Here is a 17,172-nt window from a genome sequence, read left to right on the forward strand (position 1 = left end):
ACGACGATGATGACGACGATGACGACGACGACGATGATGATGCATCATCACACACCTCGGCGCGGTAGGGAGAGGGGAGGGGGTGCACAGAATGATTTATGCTGCCTGCGTCCCCACGCCAACCCCACGCCCCCTCCTTGTGATGTATAAACTCCTCGCCGCGAGGATGACCCAAGGGATGAAGGGAAGAGATAAGAGACGCAGCGAGACGAGAGAGAGAGAGACACGCAGGCAAGAGGCGAGCGATGCAGCGAGATGAGATACGCTCATTCACTTCATCGTGATAAGTCGGTCCTTTTCTTATGTTCGGGAGGATGTCAAAGCTGATATTTCCTTCCCCCCCCCCCCCCCATTGGATCTGTGCTCCTCGTCTTGAGCTGCTTGAAACGCTGAGCTTTAGCTTGGTGCCCTCCTAGACCCCAACCCCCTCTCTGCCCGGACCGCACCCCCGTCCGCGTTACCTTCAGGAAGGGAATGACAAAAGGCCGCAGGGGGAAATTGGTGGCCTCCTGCAGCTTGGAGTGGAACTCCTCGATGGTCACGCTCGAGTTCTGCAAGGGAGAAGGCGGCCCACAGCGTCAGCGGCCGGGACTCACGGACACGAGAGTCGCGGACTCACGCGGACTCTCACACGGACTCACGGCGACACTCACGGACTCACATGGACTCACATGGACTCGCGCTGACTCTCACGCCGACACCCACGGACGCTCATGCGGACAGTCACACGGACTCACGCGGAACACTCGCGGACTCACGTATATGCACACACACGTGTGTACACACACACACGCGCGCGCGCGTACACACACACGCGCGTACACACACACACGCGCGTGTAAGCACACACACGCGCGCGTACACACACGCGTGTACACACACACACGCGTGTAAACACACACACGCGCGCGCGTACACACACACACGCGTGTACACACACATGTGTGCACACACACACACACGCGTGCATACACACATACACGCGTGTACACACACACACGTGTGTACACATACACACGCGCGCGGAGAGACTCACCACGAGTCCGAGGACCAAACCTCGCACTCGCTCTCCGATCTCGGGCGAGATGTCGGAGCCGAACTGCTGCAGCGTCGCCAGGAATCTCTTGAGCTTGCTCAGCTGCCTGGCTCCGCAAGCCGCCGGTACCGGCTGCTGATGATGCTGCTGCTGCTGCTGCTGCTGATGATGCTGCTGCTGATGATGATGATGCTGCTGTTGGTTGCTCTGGTTGTGGTGGTGGTGGTGATGGTGGTGATGCTGTGACTGGTGGTGCTGCTGCTGCTGCCCGAGCGTTGACGCGGCGGACAAGGAGAGCGCAGACGCAGACGACGACGATGACGACGACGAAGACAGCGAGGAAGAGGAGGAAGAGGACCCAGACGAGGGCGAGGGCGAGGGTCCGTGGTAGCCGTGCGGAGGGGACGAGGGCGACCCTCCGATGGAGGCAGCGGTGGGCGAGTGGCTGGAGCCACCGTTGATCACTGCGCCAACACGGGGGGCGGGAGCGACCGCGTGAGCTTGGAGGACCCCTGTAGGATCCCTGTGGGACCCGTGTGGGACCCCTATGGGACCCGTGTGGGACCCCTTTGGGACCCCTGTGGGACCCCTGTGGGACCCGTGTGGGACCCGTGTGGGACCCCTTTGGGACCCCTGTGGGACCCTGTGGGACCCGTGTGGGACCCTGTGGGATCCCTGTAGGACCCCTATGGGACCCCTGTGGGACCCCTGTGGGACCCGTGTGGGACCCCTGTGGGATCCCTGTAGGACCCCTATGGGACCCGCGTGGGACCCGTGTGGGACTCCAGTGGGACCCGTGTGGGACCCGTGTGTAGAACGTGGAGGACCCCTGTAGGACCCCTGTGGGACCCGTGTGGGACTCGTGTGGGACCCCTGTGGGACCCGTGTGGGACCCCTGTGGGACCCTATGTAGGACCCGTGTGGGACCCCTGTGGGACTCGTGTGGGGAACGTGTTGGACCCCTGTAGGACCCCTGTAGGATCCCTGTGGGACCCCTGTGGGACCCCTGTGGGGCCCGTGTGGGACCCGTGCGGGACTCGTGTGGGGAACGTGTAGGACCCCTGTAGGACCCCTGTAGGACCCCTGTAGGATCCCTGTGGGACCCCTGTGGGACCCCTGTGGGGCCCGTGTGGGACCCGTGCGGGACTCGTGTGGGGAACGTGTAGGACCCCTGTAGGACCCCTGTAGGACCCCTGTAGGATCCCTGTGGGACCCGTGTGTGACCCGTGCGGGACCCGTGCGGGACCCTATGGTTGACCCGTGCGGGACCCTATGGTTGACCCGTGTGGAACCCGTGTGCAGTAAGTTCTGCCGTGGGTTTCGCGTGAACACACTGATTTGTTGTTGTTGTTGATGTTGTTGTTGTTGTGAGTTTCAACATTCACACCATTCTGAGACGGGGAGGGGGTGAGAGAGAAAGAGACGGAGCGAGACGGACAGAGCATCGCCGTGGATTCGTGGAGCCAACCCAGGTGCTTGTGCGGATGGACTGGCCACCGTCACAGTAACGCGGAATTCCCACCGCTCGCCTCTTTTACTCATTGGGTTTTCCGGTAAAGTCACGTATGTAGAAATACCATAAAATTATATTAAAATAAATCAATCACTCACGACGTTTCGACCGCAACACAAGCGATCTTCATCAGGTGTAAAAAAAAAAACAAATAGCGAGGGAGCACACAGGGCGACACCAACGCAACACGTAGAGAGAGCGCCAAACTGCACGGAGGTAAACACAACGAGAAGATGAGAGACGAGAATTCGACAAACTTAAGAAAAAATTACGTGATGCAAAACCAGTCAGGCCAACAGCACAGTTAGACACTTGCCGTGATTGATTTATTTCGACATAACTTCATGGTATTTCCACACACGGGACTAAATTGCTCATTGGTTTTTTTTCGATGAAGTCGCGTGTGTGGAAATACCATTAAGTTATATTGAAATAAATCAATCACGGCAAGTGTTGCGGCCGAAACGTCGTGATTGATTTATTTTCATATAATTATGATGGTATTTCTCCATACGTGACTTTACCGGAAAAACCAATGAGTCATTTATGCAGTCACGAAAGCTTTAATTCTTTATCGAGATCTCTTTTGTCGGAAACATTTCTGTCGTTTTGATTTGAAGCTTTTGTGACTGCAGGAATCCATACTCTTTGGTTTTTTCCGGTAAAAGTCACGTAGGTAGAAAATAAAATCAAATAAAATCACGACGTTTCGACCGCTTGTGTTGCGATCGAAACGTCGTGATTCATTTGATTTTATACCCACGTGACTTTAGCGAAAGAACCAAAGAGTATGGTATTTCTGTTGTTGCTGCTGCAAATGTCAATGCCATTCGAGTGAGGGCGCACTGCGTGTTCGTGTAGGGGCGTCACCGTGGCCGGGATGTAAACGACCTCGCCTGGTACGCAGGAGGTCGTGGTGGGCACTGCCCGTGGTGGACACTGCCCGTGGTGGACACTGCTCATGGTGGACACTGCTCATGGTTGGACACTGCCCGTGGTGGACTCTGCTCGAGGTGGACACTCCCCGTGGTAGACACTGCCCGTGGTGGACACTGCTCATGGTGAACACTGCCCGTGGTGGACACTGCCCGTGGTGGACACTGCTCATGGTTGGACACTCCCCGTGGAGGACACTGCCCATGGTGGACACTGCTTATGGTGGACACTTCTCATGGTTGGACACTCCCCGTGGTGGACACTGCTCGAGGTGGACACTGCCCGTGGTGGACACTGCTCATGGTTGGACACTCCCCGTGGAGGACACTGCCCATGGTGGACACTGCCAGTGGTGGACACTGTTCATGGTGGACACTGCCCGTGGTGGACACTGCCCGTGGTGGACACTGGTCATGGTGGACACTCCCCGTGGAGGACACTGCCCATGGTGGACACTGCCCGTGGTGGACACTGCCCGTGGTGGACACTGGTCATGGTGGACACTCCCCGTGGAGGACACTGTCCATGGTGGACACTGCCCGTGGTGGACACTGTTCATGGTGGAACTTGCCCCGTGGTGGACACTGCCCGTGGTGGACACTGCTCAGGGTGGACACTGCCCATGGTGGACACTGCCCGTGGTGGACACTGCCCGTGGTGGACACTTAATCTTCTTTCGTGTGGCTGATGTAGATGCAGCGCTACCACTGCAGTGTCACGTTCAGGTGGTCAAGCGTCAGGGCTGGCGGAGTGAATCGCTGCGATGTCTCCTTAATGTTTGTGGATCGGGGCATTGCGTCATCGTATGAGGGTGGCGATGGGGCCTCGAGTGACGGACAGAGGAGGCATCGCCACGGTTGCTAGATGTTAACTACCTCGTCTAATATACAGGAGGAGGAGGAGGTCCTGGGTTCGATCCCGACCCCTGACGATGCCCGCTGTATATTTGGATTCTGCGTGTGTCTCTCCCCGTAGTCGCGTGGATTTTTCTAGGGGTCCTCCGTTTCTTTCGTCCACATTTAGAATCAACGTCACGCGTTCAGAGTGTTTGGACGCAATGCATTTCCTCAACGACGAGGTCACTTCGTTGAGCTATCATTCGTGATAGCCAGGTCGCTTTTGAAAAAAAGAGCTACACAGCCTTACCGGTGAAATAAAAATAGGAATTTTAAATAGTTTATCTTGGTATGGTCTGGGACTCATATTTTTGGTTCTTTCGGTAAAGTCACGTAGAAGGGAAACAATAAAATAATTAAAATAAAACACAATAAAATTCTCACGACGTTTCGGCCACAACACAAGCAGCCGTCCTCAGGTGAAGAAACAGAACTGTCGGAAAGACCGCTCCAATGGTTGTGGCCGAAACGTTGTGAGAATTTTATTTTATTGTGTTTTATTTTCATTATTATATTTTTTCCCTTCTACGTGACTTTACCGAAAGAACCAATAAGATGAATCCCTGCAGTCACGAAAGCTTTAAATCGAAAAAAAGAAATTATTGTTTTATATTTGTATGATTTTATTGTTTCCCTTCTACGTGATTTTACCGAAAGAACCAAGAATATACTACTATAGTTGTTGTTACTACTACTATAGTTGTTATAGTTGTTGTTGTTAATACTACTAAATACTACTAAATAAAAAAATGGTCTGGGACTGTTTTTTTTCTTTCGGCCTTGCCCAAGCTTGACAAATCTGACGTATAAAATGAAGTCGTTTATCATTAATTTATAATTGGTGACTCGCTTACCTGACGCTCTATTTTGCACTCCTATCGTTTATTTTGTGTCTTGTTCGCTGACCCCCGTGCCCACACTGGGCATGTGACAAAGAGCTTCATAGCTCATCGGATTCCTCCTCCTGCAGTCTGAAAGATTCTGATTATCTCTCTCTCGTTTCGCTCTCCTTCTCTCTGCCACCCAGCCTGTCTGCCCCTCTCCCCTACCGCTCCCCCCCCCCCCCCCACGCTCTCGCCTCTCTCTCTCTCTCGGCCTCTCCCCTCTGCATCGCTCATTCCTTTCACCGCAGCGGCCGCCACCTGCCTTGCTGCTGTCATCGGGCTCAGCGAGACGCAATCACTGTCGTCCCCACTACCACCACCACCTTCCCTCAACCCCTCCCCCCCCACACACACAAAGACAAAGATCCCCCATATAGCCTCATAGCAGACGGTTGGGACAAGTACTGTTAGCGAGCAGCATCTATGAAGGCCGGAACGGCACACGAGGAGGTGGGTGGCTAGCAACCACGCCCGGCCGCCTTTGTCTCCCCAGTTGGCGATGTTTACACGCCGCACCAGGTACTCATTTGAGGCTTGAGTCTACCCATGGGAGGCCCAGGACCGGTTTGGATGTTGGCAGACGTGAGCGGGAATCGAACTCGGGTCGCCGGGTTCGTAGTGCAGGGGCGGCTCGGCGTTATAGGTTGTTGACATTATTGTTGTTGTTGTTCTTGTTACTCGTTACGTCTTGGGATGTGACGGCGATGGTTGGTAGTGGGTGATGGGTGGGTGGTGGTTGTTGGTGGGTGGTGGATGATGGTTGATGGTGGCGGGTTGGTGGTGGGTGCTGGTTGGTGGTGAGTGATGATTGGTGGGTGGTTGGTTTGGGTTAGGTGGTGGCTGGTTGGTGGTGGCTGGCTAGTGGGTGGGTGGCTGGTTTGTAGTGGTCGTGGTGGCATTTAAATTTAGAACTGGAATCGTGGCTTGCCCTAAAAAGTGTGCGCGTGTTCTGCAAATACGACCGCTATCACCGAGCCAGCCCCGTCCCGTGTCGCCCGCCCTCTGATGGCTCTATGGGTACCCGCTTGCTTATTTATACATGCATTGCACAGACAAAGATCCCCCGTGTAGCCTCAACGGATTATTCGGGGCAAGTGCCGTTCGCGGAGTGCTGCCGTCGCCCATGAAGGCCGGCACTGCGCGCGACGGGGATGGTTGGCCAGAACCGCGCCCGACCGCCTTTGTCTCCCCAACTGCTGATGTTTAACACGCACCATAAGCGGGTGCTCATTTAAAGCCCCTGAGTCGACCCCGAGGTGGGCGCAGGACCGGATCAGATGATGATCGTGAACCGGTGAATGGTGGCCGTGGCCGGGAATCGAACTTGGGTCCGCCGGAGTTCGTCACGCAGCGCGCTAACCGCTGCGCCTCCGCTCCCCACGCAAAGATCCCCTGCATCGCCTGTAACAGACTGTTGGGGTAAGTGCCGTTCGCGGGCACGCGAGGGGATGGGTGGCCAGCACCACGCCCGGCCGCCTTTGTCTCCCTAGTGGCGATGTTTTTACGCACCGCGCCAGGTAATCACTTGACTCGACCTAGGGGAGGCCCAGGACCGGTTCAGATAATCGTCACCGATGTTGGCCGTGAGCGGGATTCGAACCCGGGACTCGCGATGTTCGTAGCGCAGGGCGCTAACCGCTGCGCCTCCGCTCCCCACACACGCGGACACACGCGGACACACGCGCAGACTGACACAGGCGCACACACGCGCGAAAAATACCCGCGAACTCACGCGCACCACCGCGGACCACAGATGTCAATGTCCATCAGAGATGACGCTCTCATTTCTTCTCTCCCTCTCTCTTGCTCTCTCCTTTGCCTCTCTCTCGTGACACCGTCGTTAAAGGGTCACCCACAGGGACCGGGCGGTGCGTGGCCCAGGGCAAGCTACACTGCGTGCTGACCCCCTCTCTCCCGTCGCCTTCAAACTAAATCGGAAGCATTGCATCTGATGACGCCATGACGTCGAACACGCGATCCCCCCCCCACCTCTTCCCACAAGCGCGGGGCCTCGGGCTGTCGCCCCGATTCGCCGTCTACCCTAGGGACGGCTCTGCTCTCACCTCCACCGCGGAACGACGAGAAGCACCCCCCCCTACCCCTCCTTGTGCGCGCGTGTCAGCTGCACGTACTGGCGGTGGGCGTGTAGGTGCGCGCGTGCGCGCTGCACGTGGGCGTGTAGTGCGCGCGTACGTGTTGCACCTGGACGTGTAGGTGCGCGCGTGCGTGTTGCACGTGGGCGTGTAGGTGCGCGCAGCACGTGGGCGTGTAGGTGCGCGCGTGCGCGCAGCACGTGGGAGTGTAGGTACGCGCGTGTGCACAGCACGTGGGCGTGTAGGTGCGCGCCGCACGTGGGCGTGTAGGTGCGCGTGTGCGCGCTGCACGTGGGCGTGCGGGTGCGCGCGTGTGCACAGCACGTGGGCGTGTAGGTGCGCGCGTGCGCGCCGCACGTACTGGCGGTGGGCGTGTAGGTGCTGGCTCGCGGGGCTCCCTGCGCGACCGAGGCAGGAGGTGGAGGCATGGCTGGAGGTGTGGCGCTGGAGCGGGCTGCAACCTTCACTTCCACCGGCGAGTCTGGCATGCTGCTGCTGCTCGCCCTGCCGAAGCTCTCTGCTCGCCAAAGAAAACAAACACGCACATTTGAAAATTAAAACAAAAACGAATGCCGCCGTACAGCCTTGACAGACTCTCATGGGGGCGAATGCTGCACTCGTCAAAGGGGCTCATAAACTCGGGTCACCTTCGCGAGCAGCGGCGGCTTTCAGTGGTGGGGTCAGCGCATCGCGCGGCGCTTTCAAGGTGCGCTCCCGCGGCCGTCTGGAACGCTCTCTTCTTGCCGCTGCTCGGAAGCCACTGGGGAGCTGTGACTCGTCATCTCCGTCGACGAACTCAATTTCTGTGGCACTGCCTTTTTTTTGCGCGTGTGCTTAGTTTGTCGTCTGTCTCCCGCACCTCCGATTAGCACGGTTGGCCACGTACGGTGCGAAGGAAAGTTCAACGTGCACGTGATGTACGCAGGAGCAAAAGTGGCTACACGTGTAGTAGCTACGGGCCCCGCACTTTCAAGGGGCCCCGCGCTAAATGCTCTCAAGCTGTCAATTCAGGTTCGGTGATTCCGCACTTGCTCTATCACTATAGTACTATACCACCTTCGACTTTTACGAACAACCGGGTGTTTAAGGTTAACGATTTGTCATATTTTCTGGCCGTATAGCAAATTAAAAAATACAATTACTTTACTGTGCGAGTAAAAAAAAAGTGTTTTTTTTAATATTTAGGTGTTTAAACAAAAATAAAATAGGGCCCCTTTATAACATCATGCTACAGGCCCCACATTAGCTTCATCCGGCACTGAATGTACGCACGCATACAATGAATGCGGACTGAGATCGAATCGCCGTTCTTGCCGACGATATTAGCCAACCAAATGAAGGGGGCGTGTCTCATCGTTACTCGATCCGTGGATCGACTGGCGACGAATCGACACAGCGAATTAGCCCGCAAATCACGATTAACTCCGGTATTTTTAACGCTTGTTTATCATCGATCGTCCTGATCGCAATTCATATCGATTAACGATCCACGTCGCCCATATATGGGCAAAGACACGCCCCCCTTCGACCAACGTCACGCCTACTTTCTTCCATATATGGGGGTGTTTCCATATATGGGGGGGTGTTCCAATACCTGTCAACCCCATATCTGTGTATTACAGTATTACAGACCAATTCAGTATTACAGACCTACCGTATTACAGACCAATTCAGACCTTATTGATCACCCCGTGCCCCTTATAAATCTCAACGTTCATCCTACAAAGTCCCATCACAAGGGAGAAACACAAACAGATTTTTTTGTGCCCGTATTGAAACGGCTGTACGCCGTATGGACCAGAATTTCCCTGCACAAGAACACGGGGTAAACCGTACGAGTTGACAGTTATGGGTTCTAGACATGTGGGTGGTTAAATTTCGATTTAAAGCTTTCGTGAATGCAAGGATTCATCTTCTTTGGTTCTTTCGGTAAGGTCACGTAGAATGAGAATAAAATAAGAAAATAACACAATAAAATTCTCACGACGTTTCATTCTACGTGACCTTACCGAAAGAACCAAAGAAGATGTGGGTGGTTCTTCCATATATTTGGGGAGTGGGAAACTCTCTGATCGGTGATTTTGTCGGGCGTACGACTTTTATTGCTCCATTCCAGCGCCTACGAAGGCCGGCATGGCACATGACGCCCCGGTCCGCCTTCGTAACCCCGCACAGCGGCGATGTCTGCACACGCGCACAGCACCAAGCCACTCGCTAGAGGCCCAAGGGACCGGCTTCGGATGATCGTCAACGGAGTGTTGGCCGTGAGCGCGAATCGAAGCCGGGTCGCTGGGTTTGCGCCACGGATCCGCACACAGACAGACACACAGACACCTCCGATGGGCACGGTTGGCTACGTAGGGTGCGAAAGAAGTTCAACATACATACGTACATACACTTGGAGCAAGGGGGGGCAGGGGGGCGGGTGGGGGGGGCATGGATGGGGGTGCCACGGTGGCTAGGGAGATGTTAACTACCTCGCCTGGTCTACAGGAGGTCGTGGCTTCGATCCCGACACTGACGCCTGCTGCTGTATATTTGCAGTCTGTGTCTCTCTATCGCATCATCATTATCACAGTGGCTAGGAGATGTTAACTACCTCGCCTGGTCTACAGGAGGTAGTAGCTTCGATCCCGACCCTGACGCCTGCTGTATATTTGGAGTCTGCGTCTCTCTCCATCACATCATCATTATCACGGTGGCTAGGAGATGTTAACTACCTCGCCTGGTATACAGGAGGTCGTGGCTTCGATCCCGACCCTGACGCCTGCTGTATATTTGGAGTCTGCGTCTCTCTATCACATCATGATTATCACGGTGGCTAGGAGATGTTAACTACCTCGCCTGGTATACAGGAGGTCGTGGCTTCGATCCTGACCCTGACGCCTGCTGTATATTTGAAGTCTGCGTCTCTCTATCACATCATGATTATAACGGTGGCTAGGAGATGTTAACTACCTCGCCTGGTCTACAGGAGGTCGTGGCTTCGATCCCGACCCTGACGCCTGCTGTATATTTGGAGTCTGCGTCTCTCTCCATCACATCATCATTATCACGGTGGCTAGGAGATGTTAACTACCTCGCCTGGTATACAGGAGGTCGTGGCTTCGATCCTGACCCTGACGCCTGCTGTATATTTGAAGTCTGCGTCTCTCTATCACATCATGATTATAACGGTGGCTAGGAGATGTTAACTACCTCGCCTGGTCTACAGGAGGTCGTGGCTTCGATCCCGACCCTGACCCCTGCAGTATATTTGAAGTGTGCACGTTCTCCCCGTGGAATCAACACGCGTCTCCGGTATCCGGCCGATGTAAATGTCCACATAATATGAGCCACTTCGGTGAGCTATCATGTGTGATAACCAAGTCGGTGGGGCCTTACAAGGCGAGAGAGGGAGCCAGCGAGCGAGCATGACAGAGCGAGAGGACGAAAGCCAGAGTGCGAGAGCGAGCGAGCGAGAGGGAACGAAAGAGAGAGTCGGTGAGTGAGCGAGAGTAGGGAGAGACGGTAGAGAGAGGGGGTAGAGAGAGGGGGTAGAGAGAGAGGGAAGGAGTAAGGAGAGCAGAGCGTGAAATCTTTTGTTAAATCTTTCATTTAAAAAGGGGGGGTTTACATAAAGCAAAGCAATAAAAACAACGAAATGACGAACGAAGCAAAGTGCCGACTACACCGAGCGTCTTCTTGTTTCCTCTGATCGTAAAAGAAAAAGAGAGAGTAGGTCAGTGAGCGAGAGAGAGAGAGAGTGAGAAGGAACGAGAGAGAGTGGGCGAATGAACGAGAGCGAGCGAGCGAGGGAGCACGATCATGCGAGGAGCGAGAGTCACTCTGCCACCTGCCACCCCCCCCCACCACCTAATTTGGGTGGTAGGCGCAACAGGTTCGGTCTATCCTGGGAAGAACAAGGGGGGGGGGGAGGGTGGGGGGTTAGGGGGGGGGTAGTTGTAGTAGTGGGGGGCAGCAACAGATAGCGGCATCGGCAGCCCCCCCCCGCCCCCCGCTTCTCCGGAGAGAGAGAGAGGAGAAGAGAGAGGGAGCCCCGGGCGGCTGCGGGGAACAGCTGGCGCTGGGGGCTTAGCCAGGGGGCCTCCAGGGAGCCGCGGCTCGGAGTCCGTGGCTTGGAGCCCGCACGCCGAGAGAGAGAGGGGAGAGCGCTCGGCGAGACCGACCCCAGAATCAGAATCGTTATTTTGTACCGGAGGAATCCGATGAGCTACGAATCTCTGTTGGTTTTTTTTTTCACGGATGTCCAGAAGGGCGGGTGGTAGGCCACGGGATCCAGCCACGGGATCTAGCCATGGGATCTAGCCACGGGATCCAGCCACGGGATCCAGCCACGGGATCCAGTGCGTGCACACACACACGCACATGCACGCAAACAAGACAAAGATCCCCCGTGTAGCCTTAACAGACTGTAGGGGCAAGTGCTGTTAGCGAGCACCTATGAAGGCCGGCACGGCACTCGAGGGGGTGCGTGGCCAGCACCTCGCCCGGCCGCCTTTGTCTCCCTAGTGGCGATATTTCCACATCGCACCAGGTACTCATCTGAGGCTGAGCCGACCTAGGGGAGGCCCTTGACCGCTTCAGGTAATAATCGTCACCGGTGCTGGCCGTGAACGGGAAATCGAACCCGGGTCGCCGGCTTTCCTACGCGCAGCGCCCTGACCGCTGCACCACCGCTCCCCCCACCGTCCTACACGCGCGCACGCAATCCCTCCCGCTGGCACGCTCACTCAACTCAGTCTGTCCGATCCTCTCTCGCTCTCTCGCTCTCTCTCTCGCTCGCTCGCTCCCCACACAACAGGTGTGAGACCTGGCACCTTGCCCAGCCATCTGGTAAACCCCTGCTCTGAGTACCCCCCCTCCTCCTCCTCCTCCATCACTCCTACGCCACCAAACTCCTCCACTCACCTCCCCCCACCCCCCCCACATGAATTGGCATGGTAACCGAAATGTGTGTCCGCAGTCTAGACTAGGTATGAGATTCTGGTCAAAAGATTTTTGTTGTTTTTAAGGATTTTTTCTTTTTTACGTTTTGAAACGGACAAATTCGGTGGGGTTTTTTCCATTATTGTTACAGCTTGGCGCCGGACATCTCGCATTCCGAAGGCAGGAACCCCCCCCCCCCCCCGTATGGTAAGTCCTCGCTTAACGCGTTGTCGCTACAGCACGGTTCTCCCGTTAGGGAAACGTTTTCGCGGAACGTGCGCCCTTATAACACAAAACGCGCCCGTTATAACGCAAAACGCGCCCGTTATAACGCAAAATGCGCCCGTTATAACGCAAAACGCGCCCGTTATGACGCAGTACGCGCCCGTTATGACGCAGAACGCGCCCGTTATAACGCACAACGCGCCCGTTATAACGCGGTTCCTGAGCGGACGATGCTTCGGCTGAGCGGCTCCGTGATGCGGTAAGGCGGAATGCTCCAGTTAGGCGGCGGCGTTACCGAAGCATCAACACGGAATAAGTTGGGCGAGTGATGAAGTGGAGTGACGCCTCCGTGGGGAGGAGGAGGAGGAAGAGGAGGAGCAGGAGAGGGAGGAAAAAATCGTCAAGGAATTTGAAGTTCACTGAAGTGGACCCCAGCCCAGAGTTTGCCCGCCCACCAATGAACTCCCAAAAACCTTCCTTGAGCGGCTCTCCCCCTCGCTCTATCATTTGAATAATCTGTCAACAACAAAAAAAAACACACACACGAAAATAACCCACCACTACAATCGCGTATCTTGCTGCTGTCATTCCCATGCCGGGCCCTGCGGTCTAATCTAATAATCTAATTCGAACCATGCCCGGCACAACAACAATTCACTATCGTGCTCTGATTATTATTTTTATAACATTTTTTTTTTACACTCGATGCTCGGGTGGGGCGGATGGGTGGGGGTGGGGGATAATGAGAGCCAGGCGGTTGGCACGCTGACGTCCGAACGTGTGGCCACCACGTGTGGCAACGCACGCACCACACGTGTGTGCCACACGGACATGAGAAGCACACGTGCGCGCACACGCACACACACACACGACACGCAGACACGCAGACACAAAGACAAAGCTCCCCCCGTACTGCATAACCTCTATCGGACTGTTGGGGCAAGTGCTGTGAGCGGGCACCTATGAAGGCCGGCACAGCATGCAGAATCAGAATATTTATTTATACCGCAGGAACCCTATGAGCTTTTAAGGGGCCGTCCATAAATGACGTCACACGGGGTCACAAAAAGTCAGACCACCCCTCAAATATGACGTCACAAAGCTCTGCCCCCCACCCCCCCTCCCGAAAAAATAAAACATGCTTCAAATCGCTTTAAACTATTGTCATTGTAGTGCGTATTTAATGTGGCGCTGCACTCTGATGTTGTAGTCGATTTAATTAAGTAGAACGTGTTGTCTTTGTTTATTTAAAGTTGCGCATTTTGATGTGACGTCACATTTCTCAAACACCCCCCCACCTCGTCACACATCGTCACAAATGTCTGACCCCCCCCCCCCCCTAGGTGTGTAACGTCATTTATGGACGGCCCCAAAGATATTTTTCACAGATCTCCAGTAGGGGCGGCTCAAGACGTTACATCAACAAACAGTACGACACGACACTAGGAGCGCAGTGTATAGGAAAGGTAAATCAATCACGTAAAAAATATATATACACAAATAAAACTAAAAATTATTTTTTTTATCTCACCAGGCAAAGCCCGCTGATGTGGCCTGGCTACAAGTAATGGCTCAACAAAGCGGCTCATCACGTGCACATTTTTTCGAAGAAAAATAACGGAAATATTCCCAATGCACGTTTCTAAATCTGGAGGGAAGACCCCGAGGGCCTGGAGAAAAATCAACGCGACCACGGGGAGAGAGAGAGACACGCAAGCTCCAAATATACAGCAGCAGGCGTCAGGGTCGGGATCGAACCCACGACCTCCTGTACACCAGGCGAGGTAATTAACATCTCACCACGGAAAGAGAGAGAGACACGCAAACTCCAAAGATACAGCAGGCGTCAGGGTCGGGATCGAACCCACGACCTCCTGTAGACCAGGCGAGGAAGTTGACATCTCACCACCGTGGCCCAGAACCGGTTCAGGTAATCGTCACTGGTGTTGGCCGTGAGCTGGAATCGATCTCGGCTCATCGGGTTCGTGCCACAGCGCGCGAACCGCTACACAATACAAAGACAAAGATCCCCCGTATAGCCTTAAAATGCTGTTGGGGCAAGTGCTGTTAGCGAGCGCCTATGAAGGCCGGCACGGCGCACGAGGGGGTGGGTCGCCAACACCACGCCGGGCCGCCTTTGTCTCCTCATTGACGATATTTACACATCGCACCAAGCACTCATTTGAGGCTGAGTCGACCTAGGGGAAGCCCAAGACCGGTTCAGATAATCGTCACTGGTGTTGGCCGTGAGCGGGATCCTACTCGGGTGGCCGGGTTCGTCGTGCAGCGCTTTAACCGCTACACTACCGCTCCCCACAACCACCACCACCTCAACCACCACTACCCCACCCACCACCACTACTACCACCACCACCACTACTATCACCAACACTACCACCACCTCTATCACTACAACACTATCACTACCACCACCACCACTACCACCACTACCACCACAACCACTATCACCACCACCACTACCACCACCACAACCACTATCACCACTACCACCACTACCACTACCACCACCACCACTATCACCACCACCACTACCACCACCACTACCACCACCACTATCACCACCACTACCACCACCACAACCACTATCACCACCACCACCACTATCACCACCACCACTATCACCACCACCACCACCACCACTATCACCACCACCACTATCACCACCACCACTACCACCACCACTACCACCACCACTACCACCACTACCACCACCACAACCACTACCACCACCACAACCACTATCACCACCACCACTATCACCACCACCGCCACTACCACCGCCACTACCACCACCACAACCACTACCACCACCACAACCACTATCACCACCACCACCACTACCACCACCACTACTACCGCCACTACCACCACCACTACCACCACCACTACCACCACCACTACCACTACCACCACCACTACCACCACCACTACCACCACCACAACCACCATCACCACCACCACCACTATCACCACCACCACCACTACCACCACTACCACCACCACCACCACGGCTGTTGCCCCGGCCATGTCTCCAGTGGGACAATAAACGCGACGATGACCACGGCAGGCGAGGTGCGAGCCTCTTGTGGCGATAAGAGGCTCATGTGGACACTGAGCCTCGGACTTTCCCTTCCCCTCCCCACCCCCCCGAAAAGGATACCGAGTTCATGCAAATAGTAAACAAAGCATTCCTGAATTGGGATAGATAGAAAGATAGAGAGATAAATCAAGAATTCAACGCGACCGCGTTATTCCAGATTCGTGTCGCGTCAACATCTCACGAGGGAGCGAGATAATAGCCGGAGCTCCGTGCTGACGCCTCGCCCTATCGGCAGCCTCGCTCCGAATGAACGAACGCGGCGTTCCTGGGTCCCCAGGGTGGGCAGCTCGGCCATCCACTCGTCCAACGTCCCACACCCACGGGGCAACCCGCTCACTCAGCCACTTACCTACGGACCCACTCACTCACACACTAAGCCACTCACTCACTGACTAAGCCACTCACACACTAATCCATTCACTTTGTAGGCCAATCACTCACTCACTGATCCATTCACTCACTAGGCCACTCACTCACTCACTAATCCATTCACTCACACGTCTACTCATATACTCAACATACCTGCACACCATCCCACCCACGAGGCAACCCACTCACTCAGCCACTAATCTACCGACCCACTCACTCACTCACTAAGCCACTCACTCACTGACTAAGCCACTCACACACTAATCAATTCACTCACTAAGCCACTCACTCACTAATCCATTCACTCACATGTCCACTCATATACTCAACAACCTGCACACCATCCCACCCACGAGGCAACCCGCTCACTCAGCCAACTCATCTACCGACCCACTCGCTCACTCACTAAGCCACTCACTCACTAAGCTACTCACTCACTAATCCATTCACTCACTCACTAATCCATTCAATCATATGTCCACTCATATACTCAACAACCTGCACACCATCCCACCCACGAGGCAACCCGCTCACTCAGCCAACTCATCTACCGATCCACTCGCTCACTCACTAAGCCACTCACTCACTAAGCCACTCACTCACTAATCCATTCACTCACTCACTAATCCATTCACTCACACGTCCACTCAGATACTCAACAACCTGTCCACCATCCTTCACGTAATATTTCAGAATCATAATATTAATGTTTACTGCAGGAGGAATCCTATTAACTGTACAGCTCTTTTTCACAGATGTCCAGTAGGGGCGGGTTAAAGCGTTACAACAACAAACACAATACTAAAAACATGACTTTAGTGTAAAGTATAAAAAAGGTAAAGAAATCACCGAAAAACATACAAATGAAACTAAACCATCCTCATCCTACCAGGGAAAGCCCACTGCGGTATTAACTTATTTTTCAGAAGCGACCTGGCCACAAATGACAGTTCAATAAAGTGGCCTACGGGGAAACACATTCACTCAGCCACTCAACTACCTACTCACTCATTCACTCACCCACGCACTCATACGTCCACTCATCACGCCCAACCATCCACCATGCAACCCTCCCAGTAACCCACTCACTCACTCAGCCACTCAACTACCTACCCACTCACTCACTCATCACTCACATATCCACTCATCTACGTAACCACGAAACCCACT

General features: G+C 54.6%; 1 protein-coding gene across 1 annotated transcript in view; it reads right to left on the reverse strand.

Annotated features, from left to right (window-relative positions):
- The window catches only part of LOC116956029 (protein CBFA2T1-like), a 203,569-nt gene that overhangs the window by 23,582 nt on the left and 162,815 nt on the right, over positions 1-17,172 (reverse strand). The window contains exons 3-5 of the mRNA XM_076053911.1: positions 7,720-7,875; positions 1,037-1,500; positions 462-551 (exon numbers count right to left, since the gene is read on the reverse strand). Of these exons, the coding sequence (XP_075910026.1) occupies positions 462-551; positions 1,037-1,500; positions 7,720-7,846 (681 nt within the window). The 5' untranslated portion in view covers positions 7,847-7,875. The remainder of the gene's footprint in view (positions 1-461; positions 552-1,036; positions 1,501-7,719; positions 7,876-17,172) is intronic.

This window comes from Petromyzon marinus, chromosome 63 (genome assembly GCF_048934315.1).
Source record: "Petromyzon marinus isolate PM22_M1 ecotype Great Lakes invasive population chromosome 63, UKy_Petmar_22M1.pri1.0, whole genome shotgun sequence".
Taxonomy (NCBI): domain Eukaryota; kingdom Metazoa; phylum Chordata; class Hyperoartia; order Petromyzontiformes; family Petromyzontidae; genus Petromyzon; species Petromyzon marinus.